Raw genomic sequence first — 22,723 nt, forward strand, 5'->3', positions numbered from 1 at the left:
CAACCGACTACAGTAAGTTGGTGAATGCGTTACGAAAAGTGTAATCGAGCGAGGCGTTTATGCGTGCTTGATCTACAGGCATAGCAAAACCGAGTTTGCTATTTTAAACTACCAGTAAATGGCGTTCGTAGAGAACTTTGAAACAATCCCTTTTTGTACACATAAAGACTGCTGCGAATGCGATGCAGTTATATATTTATACTACAGCCTTTCTTGATAACTTTTTAAATAATAAACTTAAAAATAAAAAAAATAGTTCTAAATATTTTTTTGAATTAAAACAACATTATAACGCGTAATATAACTTGTTTATTTGATCAAAACATACAGGTAGTTTATAATACACCATTGCATAGTTAAAGTTGCTGCAAAAATAAACGTCATTTAAATCTAAAATAAAATAAATTGAAAGTCGTTTGCACATGGTGATATTTTGTATTTTTAAAATTTGGTTTTTTAGTTAGGTATGTATTGTTTTTTCAATATGGTATAGTAAGGTAAGGTATTGAAAAAAACTGTAAAATACCATAAGTTAACATATTATAGAATTTTAAATCAAAGGTTAATTTTTTTAAATACATACTTAAAGGTAACTATGTATTTACATGCTCACTTTTCTTATTACTTTTCCAGAACATTTTGCTATGATAACATTTTCAAAAATGATTTCTAAACCACATAAAACGGTATGAAAGTCTAATAAAAAATTAAATAAATATTTTTTTGTTCAGGATTGTACGCCAATTTAACAAATAATTTTGATGCTGTTTCACAAGTAGGTATACTAATTTGTCAAGTTGTTACTTGACAAATTAATATACCTACATGTGTTACGAATGACAATGAATTAATACATAGAAAAATCCGTGCAAAATATCACCATCTACAAATTACATATTTTACTATCCTATTAATATAAACTGGAGCGTAAGATTATTTTGATAAATAAAAGTTTTTAAATCTAACAAATATGTATGTTACTTATTGGTGCAAATTCGGTTACACATAAATTATAATCTGTTATGAGTAGGTATGCTTTAACTAAACCGCTTATCAGAGACCTCATTTGCGCGGTACAGTAGCGCGGGTGACTGCAATTGTTTTTTTTTAACTTAAACTAACAGACGCCCCTCAGTTTTACCCGCTTAGTTGTCATTCTTGTGGAATAAAATATACATATTAAATAAATACAGCTATAGAATAAGTTATCAGTCATGATGTAGTTTTATATTGACGAAAGAACTTTGAAAGATTTTCAGATAATCACAAACACAACTCAACGAACAAACAAAAAATTTAATCTTACTTTTTATAATATTAGTTTACGTAGGTTTGCGTTTGACTAATCATGCCTGATGGAAATCAAGTATGAGGTCCGAGATGAGACGCGCTTGTCTAGAAAATGCCTATTCACTCTTGACTTGAAGCTTGACTTGAAAGTGTGAAATTGTACGTTGGCTGGATGGAAACAGATGACAGAAAGGCATTCCATTGTCCATGAATGAAAATGAATAATGATTGCGTTCTGCCACCCGCACCCGTCGCTCCCTTTGGACATCATACCATCCATTAGCGATAAAGCCGTCAATTGTGTATTAGTTTTTAAATGAATTAGTATATTTTATTAATTTATTCATCCACGCACACTGCACCGTGCAAGCGAGTTACTCTATAATATAGTTTGGCTATAAAATGAAATCAAACAATTATATCCATTTCCTTAGTGACCATTAAACAAGGGTAGCTTAATAATATTCAATTTATAGTACAACTGAACTAGCACCATGATTTTTAATTTTTTATTCTTCTAAAATCCAAAGCAATATAGTCAATTACAAACTATGAGATACTTTGTTTAAATATACTTCTATGGAGTGTAGAGTCAAGGAGTCAAAGTGTACTGAATTTCAAAGTTCAGTAGGCCTACAATGCTTAGACATATATCACGAAGACAAAAATACATAGTCAACCGATCAATGGAGGCCAATACAGCTCTCACTTTCGTTTAAGCACAACGAAAGAGAGCGATACTTCCGGTTCGGGGCTATTAGTCGACAATATGTTATTTTGTCTTCACGATATATGGGGCGCGCATCTTAGGACTTCAGAGCTTACGCAAATTGACACTAGCGCCATTCTGGTCGCATTATGAACTCCGATTTACCGGTAATGGCGGACACATGATATGATTCTCCTTACTTCTACCATCCATATAGTCTCAAGTCTCGACCGATATATACTAATATCAAATATCTTTCCCAAGGTCACTACAGCCCAGTATTCTAGGTCTATAGTGCGCGCCACGAATTATCTCGCGCTGAAAATGACATATTGTCAACCAAGGGCGAAACGAAAATATCGTTCTACCTTTGGTAGAAAGAGAAAGCAATATTGTCGATTCAGCCGCTTTTGGTCGACAATTTCTTATCACCACGAGATATTTCGTTGAGGCATCTCGGCCATACTGGTTAAGGTTATAAAAATCCAGATAAGACACCTCCCAGTAGTTCCGTTCTGCTTTTTATGCAACGTTTGGAACTTTTATCACTACACAGCAGGTGGTCAGACAGCGAAACTAAAACTAATGGGGGCTTAATCAAGTTTGTTTCCTTCATCCAATTCAAGCACCATGTGTAGGTATAGTTTAGGTCTTAGGACGTATTATTGCTATAATTTTTATTGAAACGTCTTATAACTAAAATGTGGGTTTAGTGTTTGTCAGATAGCATGAGTACGGTGACAGTTCGTTTTACTCTTGACGTTCGTCTTTCAAGAATAAAACGAACTGTCACCGTATCCATGCTACCTGAAAAACACTCTGAATACCCAGTTCAGGTCAATTAAGGATTTTACACCTTTAAATGCCAGTCCAGATGAGGTGCTTTACGACGTGTTAGCATCTGGACGGGACATATGTTATGGAGGCAGCGGCTCAGGATCATGATGTTTGGAAGTCCGACCATCAGCTGATATGATAATGATGATGATATATTTGTTCGAGCACCAAATAAAACATTTTATTATTTTGCATATACCAACACATAGCATAACAGCCCTGCAGTGTTAGCAATGTAAATGTAACAAGCAAATATAGACTTTATTACAAGATATTAAAGATGAATCTCTTTTGTAGAGTCACGTTTGTATGACAACTTACGCTTGTATGTAAGGACACTTACCTGCCAGGCACCAGGCATTACTGTTTAATATGTGTTACTAACTTAATGTAATAATCAAATATAGACTTTATTACAAGCCAATAAGGCTGACTGTTTTTTGTAGCGTCACATGTATACTCAAGTATGTGACGGTACATGCCTTCACGCTGTATTAGTCTCAAACACAAGACAATAAAGATCAGGTTCCTGCTGACACGTTTTCCAAATCATAACAACATGGGCACGCCTGTACTGTCTTAGTAAAATATTGTAACAAGCAAATATATACTTTATTACAAGACAATAAGGTTGAGTCTCTTTTGTAGCGTCACATGAAGCGATGGTACATGCCTTCACGCTGTTACAGTCACTATTACAAGGTGATAAAGATCCGTTTCCTGTGCAAAGCCACGCCGACAGCTAGCCACATTAGCATGGCGGCCGCGTGCGTGGCTAGCAGCTGTGAATGTGTGGGTGCGAGCAAGTGCCAGTACAGTGGGAAGTGACGTTTGAGTAACTCGCTGCCGATGTATAGGAACAGCGCGTTTTGACCTAAAAAGACAAAAAAAATATTAATAGAAAAAAGAGAATATTTTAGGTTAGGACAATACACAAAAATTAAAATTAGCTTGTGTTTAGAGCACTAACTACTTCGCAGGTGAAACCACGGAAGTCGGCTAGTCTCTGGATATACTGAACCGACGACTTTTGACGACCTCCGTGGCGCAGTGGTATGCGCGGTGGATTTACAACACGGAGGTCCAGGGTTCGATCCCTGGCTGGACCGATAGAGGTTTTCTTAATTGGTCCAGGTCTGGCTGGTGGAAGGCATCGGCCGTGGCTAGTTACGACCCTACCGACAAAGACGTACCGTCAGGCGATTTAGCGTTCCGGTACGATGTCGTGCATAAACCGAAAGGGGTGTGGATTTACATCCTCCTCCTAACAAGTTAGCTTCTATCTTAGATTGCATCATCCAGGTACATTGTAGTCAAGTTTATGTAAGAATAAATAAAAAAAAATCCGATTTTGAAAACCCTTTTACCCCTAGAAAGCCACGTTATTTATGAGTGTAAATGGGAACGGTATAACCGCGGCGCTTCAGCTAATAAACAAATAAAGTGTACTCACCAGCATAGTACAAAGGCCGGCCCCCCCATTTATTCTTAAGGTCCACCAGGAAGTAAAGCACGGCCTGCAAGAAGAAGGCCATGCCAGCCGTCACCAGGCAGTAGGAGACGGACCACAGGTTCTTGTTGATGGGTATGGGGCCACCATTCTTGGAGAACATGCAGAGGGCGCCACCGGAGACGCCGAACACTATCGACCAGAACACCCAGCGCATTATCCGTGCTCTGAAATAAAAAAAAAAACAAGTGTGCTGTAGACCGAAGTAAAACTTTAAAAAAAGTATCCAACGAATTGAGTATCTCCTCCTTTTCTATAAGAAAACTAAAAAACAGCGCCATCTATGAGCTTCAGGCATAACTGCGTCGCAACAGGAAATGTATAAAAAGGGATTGTTTCAAAGTTTTCTAAGAACGCCATCTACCGGTAGTTTAAAATAACAAACACTGCTTCACTATGCCTGTAGATGGCAGCATGCATAGCCCGATTAATTTTCGTAACGCATTTACCAACATACTCCTCAAGTCAAGCATGCTTAAAGAAGTTGTACTTCTACTATAAATTGATTTTTTTCAACCTATTTAAAATGTCCTAAAGGGCTACGCCTCCCACTTTATAGGGTTAATGCCACTTAGGGTAGTGTTTAATTGGGTATTTCCTTTCAATATATTGACTTTTACGAGTCATCGGGAAAGTCAACATTAACTAAATAATACATAAAAAATAAAAAATGCCAGAATATTAGTAACGTTTTAAAAAGAATCAATTTTTTTTGGCGTCAATGTCATGTGTAGTTTAACACCTGCTCTTAACTGTATAAGACTAAATAAAGATCAAGATCAAACTCACCTAGCATGGTTATAGACCAGCATGATCCTCGTGGCATGAGCTCCAGCTTGCACCACCAGCACTCCAGACAGTATGCCGAGGATGCCCTCCGGGTCATGTGGCACCACTGTGTGGTAGATCTTTTTGAATGTCCCGTGGTCATATAGATGGGACGGACCCAACAGAAGCCTGAAATAAAATTGATAAATACAAATAATATACACCTGACTGAATTATTTTTTTGACCACTGTGGTCTATCTCATTTTGAAATAAACCATATATACAGGAAATAATATAGTGCACTCTCCATTTCCTTACTCTCATAATCCGATGGGACTGCAGAAAATTTATCAATATACAAAAATGATAATTATCATCAAAACATCTTCGTCGAGAAATAACTCATTATGAGACAAACATATAAAACATCGCGAGTATCCAGCGGCACCTTGCAACCCGCTTGACATACTCAGTCCACCTAGTGGGAGGTCGACCAATGTCTACGCTTTACGGTGCGAGATCGCAATTCTAGCACTTTGGGACCCCAATTTCCAACGGCTCTTCGAAACATGTGGCCTGCGCATTGCCACTTCAACTTCGCGACTCGCTGAGCTATATCAGTGACTTTGGTTCTTTTGCGGATCTCCTCATTTCGGATTCGATCACACAGAGGAACACCAAGCATAGCTCGCTCCATCGCCCGCTGAGGAGTGATTTGAGCCTTTTTATGAGGGCCACAGTTAATGACCAGATCTCGGATCCGTCAGTCATCACTGGCACGCACGCACTGTTCGAAGACTTTCGTCTTCAGACACTGAGGAATTTTGGACGAAAAGATGTCGCGGAGTTTCCCGAAGGCTGCCCAACCTATGTGGATCCGGCGGTTTACCTCCTTCTCAAAATTAAACCTAATTGAAGTAAATCAACTCTGACTTGAATACAACGAACCTGTCAATATATCCAGCGATGCCTCCAGTACAGTTCCGCAGCGAGAAGTCTCCCAGGGCGGTGCGATGTAGACCACCGGGTCCGGAGTAACCGGGGGCACAATCAGGGGCTGGCACAAACAACGTTATGCACACCTGCGTCAAAATAGGAAGTTTAGCGTTAGTTGCTCAAGATTAAAGTTATTATTGGCTGTTCCACCTTCTATGATGGACAGCGAGACATCTTGAGATTGTAGAGGGGTAATTTTAGAATCTTTATTAAAACTTATATCCTGAAAAACACACACACACACACACAAACGTGCAAAACAACTTTTTTATAATAATTTTGTAATGTTCATTTAGAACCTGATATTTCTGTACTAGCTATGGAAGAGCGGAGCCTTCTAATACAGAGGTAGTTTTTACTACTCCTAAAAGAAGGTTTTAAACTCGCACTAATTTATGTAAATTTATAAAACTGAAATAAACGATTTTCATTTATTTATTTTTTTAAAAAGAATATTTGCTATATACTTTAAATATATTTATTTTTTGTTCTTGATATCTGCGATCAGTCGTTAGACTAAAAGCAAGTGAGTTGCGTGACTTAGGCGATTTCTAACAGGAGAGCCAGAGCTATGCCTTGTCAATGACAAGGCATAGCGTAGTTGACAATTATATAATTGTAGTAGTATAATTGTATAAGTATATAATTGTAGTGCTCGATGAGTAGTTGTCAAGTTGTCAACTAGTCATTGAGCACGTCAGCTATGCCTTGTCAATGACAAGGTCCGGAGTAACCGGGGGCACAATTTGGAGCTGGACCAAACAATGTTATGCACACCTGCTAAATTAGAAGCTTTGCTTCAGTCACTCAAGATTCAAGTTATTATTGGCTGTTCCACCTTCTATGATGGACAACTGCTTTTTTTTTAAAAAGTATATTTGCTATGTCCTTTAAATATGAACAATATTCCTGTGAAAAGAGCAGTGATAGCTAGTGAATATGACTTCTGTCTCCGATTCCGGAGGATGTGGGTTCGAATCCAGTCCGGGGCACGCAAAGTTCGGAAAAGTTACTTTTGTTCAGCTATTTCAGGTTCAGCAATCAAAAGTTCATCAAAGCAAAAGTAAGTAAGTAAAACTTTTTTTTTTTTTTTTCAATCTATAAGTTTTAAGGGACTTTTATTATAAATAACATGTCAGTCCCATCGTACCCTAATTAACAATGACAATAACATGATAAAAACAAAGCTACTTAAATTAATTACAAGAATCTTCCGTTGATATTACATATTATATAAAAAAAACAAACTAATTTTTCTAATCTTAATTAAAATTAAAATTTATCTTAATTATAACTATGAGTTGGAATATTCAAAAGATTATTTATTCAGAAATATCTCAATAAAAGATTTGAAACCTTCTGATGTTGGTTGACAAAGAAAGCTCACCAGGGCTCCAACATCGAACTTACTAACTCGATATTTCTGAATAAATTCTTCTCTTTCTGCGTTATACTTGCCACATTCCATTATTATGTGCTGGACATCATCTATCGTATCACAAACTTCACATATGGCGGAAGGAACCTTTTTCATTAAAAATGCGAACTTCTTAGACGGATAATGTCCAGAACGCAGCCTATGAGCTAACACTATGTATTTTCTGCTTAATTTAATACCGCCAAACCAGGGGAACCGAGGAGGCTGATATTGTATAGTTCTATACCAAATTCCTTTTTCTTTACTTCTTAAATCAAAATATTCTCTAAATTTATTATAACATATAATTTTGAATTTATTCAATATTTCTGATACACGACTCTGTGCCTTCCATTATTGCTGATTTTGCGAGTCTGTCAGCCTCCTCGTTTCCTCTTATACCTATATGAGATGGAACCCATTGCAACTTCAGACTAATATGACGTGAGTCATATATATATTTTAGAATTTTGTAAGCTACTGGCATACCTCTGCTATAACCAGAGGCGCACAGAGCTAAATGCTGCAAGGCGCTTTTGCTGTCTGTAATAATAACAACATTTTGCTTATTTAAATTCCTAATATATTCAAGAGCTTCTAAAATTGCAACGAGTTCCATGGTCATAATAGAAATTTGGCGGTCAGTTTTGAACATAGCCGAGTTACTTTGCTCTAAATGAATAAAGGCTGCGCCTAATCCTTTTCCATCTTTAGATGCATCAGTATATATTTGTGAAAATCCCTTATATTTTTCCAAAAGTTCTTTTATTACCAAATATTTTAAGTGACGATCTTTTCGATATATATCATAACCACTAACACGCAGATCATAATCTGCATCCAACCATGTTTCAGAGATAACGGCTAAATGAACTTTTTCTTGATGTAACAAGTTATCCAACATTAACAATTTAGGTTTCAAACTTTGTGCGTTCCATTGAATTATGTTTAAATTGAATGCTTTATCCATTAAATATTATATTTGTAAGAATGTCATATAACTTTCCTTCTTTCAAAAAATCAACTAAAAACAACTTACATTCTTCAAAAACAGCTTTTACCACTAACAAAACTTTGTCACCAACGTTTTCTTCACAGACAATAATTTCCTTAATTCGTTGAAGTAGTTTCCACACGTCAAACTTTCTTTTTCTTCTTTTTTCTGCTTTTTCTGTAGGATCTGTCGTATCCTGATCGCTGTCTTCGCTTCGGTCGCAATCCATTTCGAAGTTCTGGTTTTCACTATTATAATTATTTGAATTAACCTTGGTTTTTTTATACTTATTTTCTGTTTTGTCCTTATTTTTACTCTTATTAACTTTATTCTCAACTAAAGGTTTTTTTTCATTTTTATGTATTTCCGCCTTGGTTTTGAGTACACTGCTGTAAGTTCTATTCACATTCGTTGGAACTTCCTTTATAAAGTCTGTATCTATTTCTATGTTTATTGCGTCATTTATGTCGTGATATTTTTCATCTTCTTTTTTATTTTTAAGAAATAACTCAAGACCCACCTTATATGTTACATTTCTTTGATTCATTATTTGTCTAATTTCTTTTTCTTTAATAAAAAAAGGGCAGCTCTTATCAAGAGCCATATGGGGACCTTTGCAATTTACACATTTGAATTCCTTTATTTCACAGTTATCATGATATTCAGTACATTTTGGACATATGCTTTTATTTAAATTACAAAATTTCCTAACGTGATTAAATTTCCAGCACCCAGAACATTGTGTCACAGGAAACTCGTATCGTTCAACATCGAATCTACATCCATACGCGTTTATGTATAAAGGCGCAGTAGGGTTATTAAAACATAGTCTCACCGATTCGCTTTCAACCCATTTACCCTCATTATTCACACGTCGCAACCTTTTAGCAGAAATTATGTCGTAATCACAACTTAGACTCTCCAATAGCTCTTTTTCGCTAGTATCCAGATCAACACCTTTGATAATGCCGTAGGATAATAGGCTGTCAGTTATTTTTTTTATTTTATTTATTTACAAACTTACAAACTAGCATTACAGGTCGTCCCCAATTCGCTAGTGTAGCCATACACAATTTACAAGTAATAAAAAAAAAACTAAAACAATAAAAAATCAAAAAAAAAAAACTTATTTTACCTAGGTACTATAACAAATAGCCCACTGGGCAGCCTTTGTGAGTTCACTCAAAGTACAATTAAATAAATCTATGTTGTCAGCGACGATGTTGAGAGTGCGAAGTGCGCGCGTCAACGGAGCCTTGTTGAGTAGGTTGGTGCGCCCGCTCGGGACCGCCAGCAACTGCGGCTTGCGTCGCCGCCACACGTACCGCTCCGGAGCACGGAGGCTCACCTGGCTTAATACATCCGCATTATACATCTTACCTCTAATCACTTTAAAGATGTATAAAACAAGTGCAAATTCCCTCCTAACCCGTAATTCGGTATACCCGACCATTCCCAGTACGAATAATGTTGGATACATTAGTGGGTAGTACGGGTATACGCCGTATAGCCGCATATATAAATACCTAATGAATTTATTTTGCACTCGCTCCAACATGAGACTATATTTAACCTCATGTGGAGCCCAGATGACTGAGTTAGTTTCTAACTGACTTCTAACTAAAGCGTTATACAGCACTATTACCGCCTTAATGTTACTGAAGCCCCTAACGGTACGAAGTAAGAAGCCTAAGTTTTTATAAGCTTTCTTGCAACACTTCGTAATGTGGCAACGAAACGACAGTTCCGAGTTCAAATTCACCCCCAGGTCCCTAACATCTGAGACTCTTAACATCGATACCCCATCGATATTGTAATCATAACGAAGGGGGGACCGCGCCTTAGTGAATGAAATAATTGCGCATTTCAATGTATTGAATTGTAACAGGTTATCCCCACTCCATTTGACTACTCTATCAATGTCACTTTGTAATTTCACGCAGTCTTCTTCGTTATCCACAGCCAAAAAAAGCTTGAGATCATCCGCAAACAACAAGCAAGTAGCGTCCTTAACCACCTGTGGCAGGTCATTTATCATCAAAATAAACTGTAAAGGTCCTAGGTTGCTTCCCTGACTTACACCGGATCTGGTAAAATACGATTCGGATCTATAGCCCCTATAATCTACATATTGTCTTCTATCACGCATGTAACTCGCAAACCAATTTAAAAGATGTGGAGTAAACCCGACTGATGCTAATTTTTTTAACAGCACATCGTTGTCTACTAGATCAAAAGCCTTTTTAAAATCAAAATAAGCTGCATCAGTCTGTCTCCCCCCATCCACAGCCGGAACAACGTGAGACATAAAAGCGAGAAGGTTGCTCGTCGTACTTCTCGCCGGTCTGAACCCATGCTGAGCGTCCGACAGCTGCGCACTAACCTGTTTATATATGATGTTATGGATTGCCGACTCTAATACTTTCGCGGGTGTGGACAGCACCGCTACAGGCCTATACCCCTCTACCTGTATTCCTGAGCAACCTTTAGGTACCAGGACGACCCGTGTTAATTTCCATATATCAGGGAAAACAGCTTTTTTCAGACATTGATTAAATATGTGAAGCAACGGATCCGCTAGTACAAATCGACAGTCTCTAAACAAGTAAGGTGGAATGCCATCCGGTCCCGCGGACTTCTTCGGTTTGAGCTGTTTAAGTGCCTGCCTTACTTCGTTCAGTGTCAGTCGTTCTACGTGGACTCGCGCCGCTGCGTTGGCTCCACCCGCTGCCGCTACCGCTGCGTCAACATTCAAATCTGCTCTCTGCGAGGTATAGATCGAATGGAAGTAGTGAGCGAACTCTGTGGCGCATTGCTCCGCAGTCAACGGGATCCCGTTTTTCAAGATTTTTTGTGGACCCCTGTTACCTCTTTTTGATTTGGTAAAATTCCAGAAGGATAACGGATCCCTGATAAGTTGATTTTGAACTCGGTCCTTATAGTGTTCGTGAGCCACTTCTATCATTCTTTTAACCGTAGCCCTACTCTGCGAAAATTTATCATAATCCTCTTTTAAATTAGTAATTTTGTACTGTCGGTGAAGATTTGCTTTGCACTTTATGTTGCGAATTAGTACAACCGTGTACCATTCAGGGTAATTATACCCGAGGGATACAGGACTTCGCTTTTTTTTCGGAACCCAGTCATCGATAATTGATATTAAAACTTTATAAAAATAATCTAAACTATCTTTTAAATCCAAGTCATACATCGGAGTCCAGTCTGCGGCGGCCATTGCTGAGTACAATGAGTCAAAATCAGCTTTATAAAAATTCCAACCTAACGACGGTAACGCTTCCGCCTGATGACGGCGTGAAGGCAAAGTCACAGTAATGTCGAGCGGCGGGTGGTGCGCGTCGACCGGTACGAGCGGCGCCGCGGCCGCGCGCACGTTCACACTGCCGTCTGCTGATAACGCACTCAAAACCAGATCCAAACATCTATCATTACAATTCTTTATTGTGTTACTCTGAGTGAACTCGCAGTAAGTCTGAATATATTCAAAATAATTTTTTATATTTAAAGAGCACGAATATAAGTTGAAGTCGCCTACAACTACTACCTCGGTACAACTACTACAAAGTTTCTCAATAATTCTAAACAACACCATATATTCGTTTTCACAACTATTAGGCGGTATATGTATACACGACGCATACTGTCAACAAAAATCGCTCGCGCATATGTATTGTGGCAGCAATCAGTTCGAATGAATGCGCGTCTATGTTTACGTCACACGAAACTCGCCGTAGTTCGAAGCGCGGTGTGGCCACGAGAAATGCGCCGCCTTGCTTGCGGCCGTCCGCTCGGTCACATCTTAAAATTGTATAACCGGGAGGAATGAATTATGAATTGAGCCCTTATGTTCAATTCTTCTAATTTTTTCAAATTAACCAATTTTTGGGCATTATGTTTTTCGCTAAATCGTATTATTAATTTGTATGGGCTTTTATATTTAATTTTCATGACATTTCCAATATTTTCGTCTCTCAAAAATCTTGCAAAGGCCATCTGTTTCGGGAGTGTATGTGTTCCAAACAAACTAACTTCAGTATATTTTTCCTCAGCACTCCTTCCCTCCTCGCATACATTATCTCGCCCGTGATTTTCTCGCTCGCCTCTCTTCGACTTTCGTCTTGTCACCGTTGTGAATCCGTCATCACTACCATCTGACTCCCTCGGCCTCTTACACCCTATTTTTTCCGTCGATTCTGAGTCACTCAAACCATCTTCCTCCATTGTAAAAAAAAAAAAAAAAATAGCGGGTAGATTTATAAAAAATTACACGTTGGCGCAATACTTGACTTGGCAACTTGCGTTCGCTAGCGCGGTTCGCGCGCAACTGAAGTAAGTAAAACTTTTTTAAATGTGAAAGTTTTGAGTTGAGGTTGGTCATTAAAATATTCATAAGATAGTTATTATTCAAAACTAGTTAAAGTTTTCATTAAATGTATTAATATTTATAGTCACAAATCATTGTCTGTGATAAGATAACCTACTCTACCTAAACTAAGCTTCACGGAAATGTGTTTCGTGATCGGTTTGGTCAATAGCTATGTCGACTAGTCGGCTAGTCGGCTAGTCGGCGCATCTCTAATAATTATAATGAAATTAATAGTGAAATGTACATACTTGTATAGCCACAATCAGAATGGTCGCGAGCCATTGTTGCCAGCCGGCCGATATGTCACGGAATAGTGAATGACCTGGGGATGTAATATGGAAAATATTTATCAATGATAACTAAATAATTAAAAATAATAAATAATAAATAAATATACTTAAACAATACACATCACTATCTAGCCCCAAAGTAAGAATACAGAGTAGCTTGTGTTATGGGTGCTAAGATAGTTGATATTATAATATTAATATACAATTATATACTACATATAAATACTTATATAATGTATAAATACACACAGACACTGGAAAACACCCATGTTCATCACACAAATATTTTCCAAAATAAAACTCATCTTATAGTATTTAGGCCTGGGAACAAAATGTTTACGATGATCACATTGCTGAAACTTGTGATATATGAATACATACACAAAGATTCAATATTTTCAAAACTAGTTTTGAAAGTAACAAACCATGGTGATGGGTCATTTTTCTTCTAAGTCATCTTCCACATTTTGGTGAGTCCAACAAATATATTAATATTAATGATAATGATTATTTGATAAAGTTTTTTTTTTCTCCTAGAATTGAGCATTAGATCAATAGTTTTCTTATACAGGGTGTTGTGGAGTATTTTCCATAACGTCAAGGTGTTGACAAGTCCACTTATAGGAGCCGAACTACTTGAATATTTTTTTTAATTTAAAAAAATCTTTTTATGTTTTCATATAAAGTAATTCAAATAATTCTGACTATCCTTGCATTTTAAAACATGTAATGGTGGTAAGACTGTCAATATCGACGAGATATTGCAACTGGCACACCACACTTCACTAGTAAGCTACTTCATGATCTTTATCAATGAATACATTTGACTAGGTCATACAATAAGGATGTGACTTATGGGACACAATTTAAGTTTTTTACTCCGGAAATATTAAATTTAGATCACATGTTTATTAAACATTTTTATTTAATTTTCCTTAAAGAATAAAGTTATGGCCCGAGCATCCTGTATACTTACACCATACACAAATAAATTAATCCCACCACTGCTGGTGTTTGTTAGTTATGCTGTCAGCTATACCTGGTGTAATGTTCTGGCTGGTCCTCATGAAGGCACACTCCAGGGCTCCCGTGATGAGGTACATGGCAGCCAGTCGCTGTAGGACTCCGGGCAAGCGGACGTTGCTCCACGAAGAGTTCACCGAGCTCAGGATTATGCCTATGAGGGCCAGCAGGAGGGATCGACGAGCTACCTATGGAACATTGTTTTTTTATTCTTTACAAGTTAGCCCTTCACTGCTATCTCATCTGATAGTAAGTGATGATGCAATCTAAGGTGGAAGCGGGCTAACTTGTTAGGTTAGTTTAGGTAGATATTTGCAAAATAAATGAGATTATAAAATTTCAAAATCTATTAAAAATCTTTTATCGTTAGATTGATTACTTTTATCATTTCGATGGAAATTCATACAGTTTTAGCTTCCTTACATTAAATGTGACATTTTTCAATACATGAACTATAAAGATAACCGCTCTCTATCTAGATATAGAATCTAAAGATCATTATGACCTCCGATGTCATTAAATCGTACCATTTTGTAAGGGGCCTTTTTTTAGGGATCCGTGATAGAGCTGTAAATCTAGACTCTTTAAATCCCTATAGCTTCGAAAGTAATGATCACAGATACCGTTACTTTTACAAAATTTCTTTACTATTAGCATACCTACTCCTAATATATATACAATTTAAAAAACTGTCATCCCTATTGTATGTTACATACTTGTGCAAGAGCAGTGGTCCTGGGCATTGCGGTCCTAAGTCTAGCGTTGAGCGAGAGCACCAGGGCTTCGCCCATCGCGAAGGCGAACCACGGGAACACCACGTCAGCGATGGTGAGGCCGTTCCACGTCGAGTGGGAGAAGATGCCATAGCCGCCGCCGCCTGCGTTCACGAAGATCTGGGCATAATCAGACACAGCTTTTAATGTCATCATAATCATTAAAGCACGAGAGCACGAGTCTCCTCTCAGAATAAGAGAAGTTAGGCCAATAATCCACCCCGCTGGCCCAATGCAGATTGGTAGACTTCACACACCCAGAGAATTAAGAAAACTCTCAGTTATGCAGGTTTGAGACACGTGATATTTAATTTCTTAAAATACACATAACTAAAAAGTGGACTGAAACTGAAAACTGGAGGTGCATGCCCCAGACCAGGTTCGAACCTACGCCCTCCGAATCATATCCACTGGGCTTTCACGACTTACGGCTTATGCTTTTAATGTAATAAGCCTCAATAGCTATTTTTGTACCCACTCCCATATTTCTATTTGGAGGGGAATCAGAATATTTAAAAGATATAGCAAATCTACACTAATAATAAAACTGTAACAAGTCAAATTCTGTACATTAAGTACCTATATTTAACAATTTGTTTTGGAGGGCATTATTTAGTCGATATAAAGTAGTAGTAGTCCAAAAATACCTTTTTTTTGTGTCTGTCTGTCTATATTTTTGTTTATTGGATAGAAGCAGGCGTTACTTTGCGGAAGTTCATCAACGTGCAATTGCAAAGTCTTGGACTTTGCAATTGCACGTTGTAGAGTCAACACCTCCTGAGGATGCTCCGGTTTCGGGGTGAAACGTACGTAGAGAGTATTTTGTCAGACCTGGGTGACGTTGTCGCATGGGTTCGCCGAATTTTCGCGGATGATAGCAAAATAAATAAATCATTATATATATTTTTGTTGACATCACACTAAAATTACTGAATGAATTAAAATGAAATTTGGCACAATTTAAGACCATAATACGAAGAAGGTTACACATATATACGGAAAACGAGTGTATGCAGCCAGCCTCATTAAAGCCAGCCTAAAAAGATAAACCTGTTTTGTTATTAAGCCTGGCCCTTACACTTACCATAAGAGCAACAGTGAAACCTCTGAAGATGTCAAGCGAGCGAAGCCGTGAGCGTGTGGGAGAGCGAGGCACACTCGCCTCTGTAGTCAACACTCTAGTCTCTGAACCCAACTCATTGTCTTCCCTGAAATAATTATTATAGACTTCAAGTGTTTTGTAGTTAGGTTTAATGAAAAATTCTGTTACACAAAATACTTAACAATAATTGCTTGATAAATGTAAAATTTCAATCCAATATTTACCTTGCAAAATAGGTGGCATAAAGTCGTCCAGCCACAATCCGCTTGCCGATTCCCTTGACAATGTACCATAGTGTGGCCATAGACAACAACACCACCACAGCGGTGAGGATGGGCAGGTAGGCTGCATCCGGCTCAGCTGTCATGCGCGGCAGACATTTGTCCTCCGCCGCTGACACATTTATACTGTACTGACCAAACTCTTGAAACTGATAGGTTCCTGAAAAATAAAGAATCATTAAGTACAAAACAAAATAAAGTATATAGAAATCAAGTAAAGTATATAGAAAGTTTATTACAAGGAGGCTCTTAAAGTCCAGTCTATCTTTATAATATAAATGTGAAAGGAATCTCAAAAACCTATAAATAAAAAAAATTACAAAATTTGGCAGACATAGTGTCCAAAGGCAGACAAAGTCGAGGGCGTCTGCTAGTATATCTATGAGACAGTAAAAGTTCTTTTTTTTTTCGAGTTGAATCTTCCAAACAGTCAAAGACTATGAGCAGATGGGTTTTAGATTGAATGTTAATGTGATATGAGTGTCCCCCGTTGCAGACAATCATATTGTTGTTCTAAGTGGAGTATTGCATATCCAGCTCCAAGATTCTTTTTCTTTTCAGGCATTTAAAATAGTCTTGTATAGTGAGCTGAGCTGAGTTGCCAGTGGATTGGGATTGTGTTCAACCTCTGTTTATTATTTCTGCTATTTCCTCTTTCACCGTTTTGATACACAAATACTTAGGATCTCGCTTTTTTAATGAAACATGGTGCTTTCCTCATTTCCTTTAGTATGTAGTCCTCAGCTCTTTGAATTATTGCAATGCTGGACTATAATAAGTAAATAAATTTTATGTAACCTAACTTAACTAGGTTTAATTATATTATACAGTACAAGTGTAGTACTATACAGTAGTGTAGTACTGTGTGAATGAGAGTATACCAGCACCTACAGCCTGCTTATAGACCTTTGCCTGACTAAAACTACAGCTAGATAAGCAGTGATGCATAATATCAAGAGGCCCCTAAACCTACACCCACACCATAAATTCAAGGATCTGCTTTGAGTTTTTTCTCTGTCACAAAATAGACCCATAGAATGAAGAATCCATAAAATGCTAAAAGTTAGATATTTCTATTTTCAAAATCTGCTCTGAATTATTCTCTCCCACACAATATATGCTTAATATGCAACCAATGTATATTGCCAAGAGAAAATATAGACAACCTATAGCAGCACAACCAGAAATATCACTATCTCATTCATTGTAGGGACAAAAGAGATGGGTCTGGGACTACTCTGCAGCTATTGGTTTCATTGACATTTTGTCTATTTCTTTTACCAAATATGTTGTAACTAGCATGCTAGGCCTACAGGCACCCACACAATGAATCCACAGAATGCTAAGATATTTGTCTCTCCCTACTTTTATCAAGCTCCCTACTTTAATAATCTAATGTTGGGGTTATTACCGTCAAATATTTTTTGTCTAAAACATCACATTATTGAAAAGTAGAACAGCTCTAGAGGCCATCAATTACATACACATATTGTTACATAAATAGTAATTACTTTATGCAGTTCAATGTGAACTACATTCACTACAATCCAAATGGTGTGTTATCTTTATACTATTTATGCAAGTGGTTATTATGTAAACTAAGTGTAACTAGGTAATTTTATTTATAATATTTATTTCTAGAAAAGTTTCATAAGATTATTTTAAAGCCTTTTTATAAGATTATTATTAAAAACTGTTTATAAAAAAAATTAACAGTTAATAATAAATAAATTTGCTATAGTGAAAAAGTTTCATAATCATTGTTTACTTAGTGAACTTCCACAAAGTAACATCACTACTTTTCCATACTAATATTATAAAGAGGTAAAGTTTGTGGTATGTAGGATACTATCTCTGGATCTACTGAACCAATTTTGAAAAATTCTTTTACCACTAGAAAGCCACATTAGTAGCGAGTGTCATAGGCTATATTTTATCCTCGTATTCTCAAAAGAACACAAACTATGTGGTTGAAACTAGAGGGTGTTAATATAATTGGTAAAAATATAATTTATTTATGACACAAATATTATTTTGAATTGTAAATAAGTAAGTATCATAATAATGTTTGCATTATTTTATGGTAATGAATTTAAAATTAATATAGAGCTTATACCCACCAAGCTACTGTAAAATGAAATAGCAAGCTTAGATTATCATCACAATATTTATTTATATCAGCTAATTAGTTCAGGAAATCATTGTTTAGCAATACAAATCTGTAATATTCAATTACATGACTCATTTGACCCTTATATTTATACATTAGGTAGGTATACAAATAATTAAATTAAACTTTCCTTCATTTTGACCTGTAAGAGGATACCTATATTATATTACAGTTGTATCTGTAATATGTACAGGTTTGAGTGTACCCAACCGGTTCGAGGACGACATATGCATAAATTGGTTAATAACAAAGAAGAACATGTTTGTAACAAAATCCCGACTCATACATACCACTACATATTTGTCCAGAATGATCTCTTATCGCATATTGCAGAGGACTGAAGGTTTGGAGGACCACAGCCCCAGTACTCGGCAAATTCTTTGTTGGAAGCAACATACACTTCTCGCATTCTTTATACTGGCTCCAGAATGTTATGTTTACTTCTGTTAAAATCTCCAAACAAGCTTCGTCGTATTTTAACTTGGCGCCGTCGCAGTTGCGTATGAACGCGCCCACGTTTTCGAAATTTCCGAGCATTTTTTACAACTTCTACATCGGTTTTACGAGAATAATAGAATTAATTATTCGATACGCACAACTGAAGACAATGCACTTGCAAAATTGTGAAATGTGAATTTGCAAAAAAAAACATTCGGTAAATATGTCAACGTTGAATCATCAAATCCACAGATTACTATGGACACAGATTAAAACTATGGTATAGCAAATCACATCACAGATTAATATGTAGGGATTCAGATTCACAGTCTCACAGATTAATAATACGATTACACGAACTGCATGCGAGTCTTAGACCATTAATAAGCGAGCACGACCACGAAATGACCGCGAACTCCTTAGACCAAATGGTCTAAGGATTGCAATGATAGGCGATGTCTCGGATTTGCGTGTAAGGACGGTACCATGTTTAATCCATACAAATTTATGTTTTTTTTCGAGGGCCTTTCCCGACACTGTCGAAATAAAATTTTATTCGCTAAAGTTAAATGCTCATTGCAATAGATAGTGTGCGGTTGTCCGCTTATTCCAAGTTTGTTTGAGTCCACTCCTTTTTTCGCTTTGAAAGCTGCGATGAAATTATCTCTTATTATCTTGGTTGCAAACTTGACAATTATGTTTTTAGGGCGCGTATTCTGCTGATCTGCATGCGGAACCCGATGGATAGACACAATGTTGGATGATGCTACGGGATATTTAATTTCAGTACTCAAGCGATCCATATAGACAAGAAGGTTTTCGTTTTTTTTTTCTGGCATGTTTGAAATTTCCATGTTGCACTGTCGTGCCTGTTGTTCCATAGATGCTATTGTGTTACTAAGTAATTGAATTTGCTCTTCGTATTGGGTCAACGTGGCCTGTTTATCTTCCACTAGTTTGAGCCGACTGTCGAACTCACTCAGGCGCTCCTTGTTGTAGTTTAACGATTTGTCGATTTCGGCCAGTCTGCTGTTGACGTCCACCAACGTTTCTTTAATTGTGCTGTTATCTGATGCAATGACAGAAACTGCCGCCGAGATGTTCTTTAAGGAGTCTGTTATCTGTATCAGTTCTGTCGATAGCACCTGCCTCACAGTGCTTGTGAGGATCTCCTTCAACCCACTGGTGCCGTGTTCCAGGAGCCAGGTGCTTAGATCCAGCTCGTCACCTTCAGAATCAGTCTGCTTCCGTTTACGAGTATTAATGAACTTGTTTAGGTCGTTCAGGGCCGTTAAGTCTGGATTTGACTTAGATTGTCCTGGCTGGCCGGGCGATGCACGACGTGACGTCATGATTATATAATTAAATACACAAGTGCGACACGAACGACAATTATTATGACAACGATACTGTTTCGCGAGCAGCAGCTCGTAGATGCGGCGCAAGACAGAGATAGGTATACGAACGTCTCACTAACACAGTCTGAACAAATTGATATTTCAATCAGAAATAGCACTTATTGTCATAACGTTAGAAATGATTTTGATATAAAAAAAACTTTAATATTTAATTGAATTTCGAGTACACGTTCACTTTCAATAGATGCACGAAGACGAAAGGAAATTATTACATAAACATCAAAATAACAAAAAATCATTAATGTACATTATAATTTTTATTTAACTCAATATACAAAAATCTTTAGCTTACAATTTTTGTTAATATTTTATTTGTAAATAATGCATATATATATTTTTTTAAAAACAACAATACTGTAGAGTTTGAATATACTCAGTTATTGTTCACTATAATTATTTATAGTGTAGTAATTTATTGAATATTTTAAATACAATATTTCTATTATTGTAGAATTAATAAATATTGTTTTTGATTTATTTATCATTATATACCTTAAAAGTCTATGTATTTCTTTAACCATATACTATTTTTAAAATTAAAGTATGTTATGTGGTGGCAAATAAGTACAATAATGCTTTAGCAAATTGTAAAATTTCAGATCCACCAAGTTTAGACTCTCCATACACACGATCTACAAATGTTATTGGTATTTCACCTATAGTATAATCCAGTTGCCTTGCTCTGAAAATAAATACTGTGATTAATATAATGCAAAAAATATACTCAGAGGCACAATTATCTGCCCACTTTAATATGACGCGAGTATATTAAAATGGGCGGATAATTGTGCCTCTGAGTATATTTCCAAATCCAAAATTATTTAAAAATCAACCTTATTAATCAATATTGATATGTATAATAAATAGGCATTATACATTGTTACTGATTTGTGCATTATAATATCTTTCTACAAGTTGTATTACCTTATTATCATTTCCATTTGAAAAACATATCCTTTGGATACACAGCTGTCTATTAATTTCTGCAATATATCCTTTTTGTAGAGTCTGAAATTAATTATGAGGTATTTTTACTTATTATAAATTAATTTAATTATATCAGTAATATTTTTTATACATAAGTGGTTAAACTATTGCCTATACAGGATATAAATTCTTCAGACTTCAACTGAAGAAGCCTCAATAGCTCTGTGGTTAAAGGGGACAGACTCATCACAAGAGGTATTGTTTCAATTCCCACCTCGCATGCTGGATTATTGGAACAGAACAGAAATATTGGTCATATTTAAAAGAATTGGCAAATATTTAAAAAAAAAACTGCTTATAAGCAATTGTACCCTCATAAGCAAAGAGGCAAAGAGAGTAAGTAAGTTTGAGTATTATTACCTAAAAGATCCTGTTAAATCAGATGCACCAGGCCTTAATAAAAGTTGGGTTATGAAGTTTGCACCCCTTGATATAAGCTTTCTCTTGAAATCCCATCCATACACTCCACCACCGTCTTTGTACCGAGTCCCTGATACCAAGTCAAGGTCATGTTTCTTTTGTAGCTCTATAAAATTTGGAATGAATTTTGGCTGAAAACAAGCAAAATATTCTTATAAGCTTTTAAATATTACAATTTGTGTCAGTTGCTCATGTTATGATTCTAGATTCTACAGATATCGAAGTGTATTTTTTCAATTTCTTTTAGCTTTGATTACTTTCTTTTAGCGTTGGTTATTGTAATGATTGGAAGGAAGAATTTCTTTATCTCTAGAATAACTAATATTTTTAGACACTAAATATTGTGGATTTATTTTAAAAATACAGGCTTACATGGTGGCTTAAATCGGCATCCATAATGATTATAAAATTCCCGGTAGCATGTTTTATACCATGTATGTAAGCAGTTCCTAAGCCCAATTTTTTTTCTCTTGGCCGCAATACGATTTTGTTCGATCCATACAACTTTTGCAACTGTTTCGCCACGTCCAGGGTACCATCAGGACTTCCATCGTCGATTATAATCACTTCGTAATCATAACCACTGTAAAAAATCCCGATAAATATAAAAAAAACAACGTTGTTTATTATGATCTCACTATGGTTGTTATAAAAGTAATATGATCTTACCTTTTATCTAAATATTTGGTTATAAGCCATATTATGATCGGTAAATTCTCCCTTTCGTTGTAAGTGGGCAATAATATCGAATATTTATCACTTTTTGTTATTTCTGAATCTACTACCGTGGAAGCCATGCTGTCAAATCAAATTAAATTACGAAATTTTAAATAATGTCATCACAGCACAGCTGTCAATTAGAAAATTTCCATAAATTGTGATTTTTACCGTTGATTCCGTGAAAAGGAATATAGT

General features: G+C 36.4%; 3 protein-coding genes across 3 annotated transcripts; all 3 read right to left on the bottom strand.

The window, feature by feature from the left end:
• Positions 1-286: 286 nt before the first annotated feature.
• LOC112050245 (heparan-alpha-glucosaminide N-acetyltransferase) lies at positions 287-19,197 on the bottom strand. Its single transcript, XM_024088465.2, has 10 exons — positions 18,836-19,197; positions 16,319-16,535; positions 16,077-16,200; positions 14,936-15,112; positions 14,236-14,407; positions 13,155-13,228; positions 6,064-6,197; positions 5,136-5,303; positions 4,290-4,513; positions 287-3,710 (listed from the first exon to the last, which is right to left on the bottom strand). The coding sequence occupies exons 1-10, from the start codon at positions 19,080-19,082 to the stop codon at positions 3,532-3,534; spliced, it is 1,716 nt and encodes a 571-aa protein (XP_023944233.2). The 5' UTR covers positions 19,083-19,197; the 3' UTR covers positions 287-3,531.
• Positions 6,208-13,147, bottom strand: LOC128199444 (uncharacterized). The gene is made up of 2 exons (XM_052888966.1): positions 12,372-13,147; positions 6,208-9,516 (listed from the first exon to the last, which is right to left on the bottom strand). The coding sequence occupies exons 1-2, from the start codon at positions 12,759-12,761 to the stop codon at positions 8,491-8,493; spliced, it is 1,416 nt and encodes a 471-aa protein (XP_052744926.1). The 5' UTR covers positions 12,762-13,147; the 3' UTR covers positions 6,208-8,490.
• A 1,746-nt stretch (positions 19,198-20,943) lies between the features above and the next one.
• Positions 20,944-22,641, bottom strand: LOC112050251 (dolichol-phosphate mannosyltransferase subunit 1). The gene is made up of 5 exons (XM_024088473.2): positions 22,478-22,641; positions 22,181-22,391; positions 21,749-21,939; positions 21,326-21,409; positions 20,944-21,083 (listed from the first exon to the last, which is right to left on the bottom strand). The coding sequence occupies exons 1-5, from the start codon at positions 22,603-22,605 to the stop codon at positions 20,948-20,950; spliced, it is 750 nt and encodes a 249-aa protein (XP_023944241.2). The 5' UTR covers positions 22,606-22,641; the 3' UTR covers positions 20,944-20,947.
• Between the last annotated feature and the right edge of the window lie 82 nt (positions 22,642-22,723).

This window comes from Bicyclus anynana, chromosome 2 (genome assembly GCF_947172395.1).
Source record: "Bicyclus anynana chromosome 2, ilBicAnyn1.1, whole genome shotgun sequence".
In the NCBI taxonomy this organism is placed as follows: Eukaryota; Metazoa; Arthropoda; class Insecta; order Lepidoptera; family Nymphalidae; genus Bicyclus; species Bicyclus anynana.

Excerpts from the sequence above, each read along its gene's own strand:
- LOC112050245 (XM_024088465.2), bottom strand. The coding sequence starts at position 19,082 with ATGCTCGGAAATTTCGAAAACGTGGGCGCGTTCATACGCAACTGCGAC. Across the intron at positions 16,536-18,835 it reads TTCTGGACAAATATGTAGTG|GAACCTATCAGTTTCAAGAG; the intron begins GTATGTATGAGT and ends TTTATTTTTCAG. Across the intron at positions 15,113-16,076 it reads GTTTCACTGTTGCTCTTATG|ATCTTCGTGAACGCAGGCGG; the intron begins GTAAGTGTAAGG and ends GATTATGCCCAG.
- LOC128199444 (XM_052888966.1), bottom strand. The coding sequence starts at position 12,761 with ATGGAGGAAGATGGTTTGAGTGACTCAGAATCGACGGAAAAAATAGGG. Across the intron at positions 9,517-12,371 it reads TGAACATAAGGGCTCAATTC|ATAACTGACAGCCTATTATC; the intron begins ATAATTCATTCC and ends AAAATAAAAAAA.
- LOC112050251 (XM_024088473.2), bottom strand. The coding sequence starts at position 22,605 with ATGGCTTCCACGGTAGTAGATTCAGAAATAACAAAAAGTGATAAATAT. Across the intron at positions 21,940-22,180 it reads ATGCCGATTTAAGCCACCAT|CCAAAATTCATTCCAAATTT; the intron begins GTAAGCCTGTAT and ends GCTTGTTTTCAG. Across the intron at positions 21,084-21,325 it reads CAAATGGAAATGATAATAAG|AGCAAGGCAACTGGATTATA; the intron begins GTAATACAACTT and ends ATTTATTTTCAG.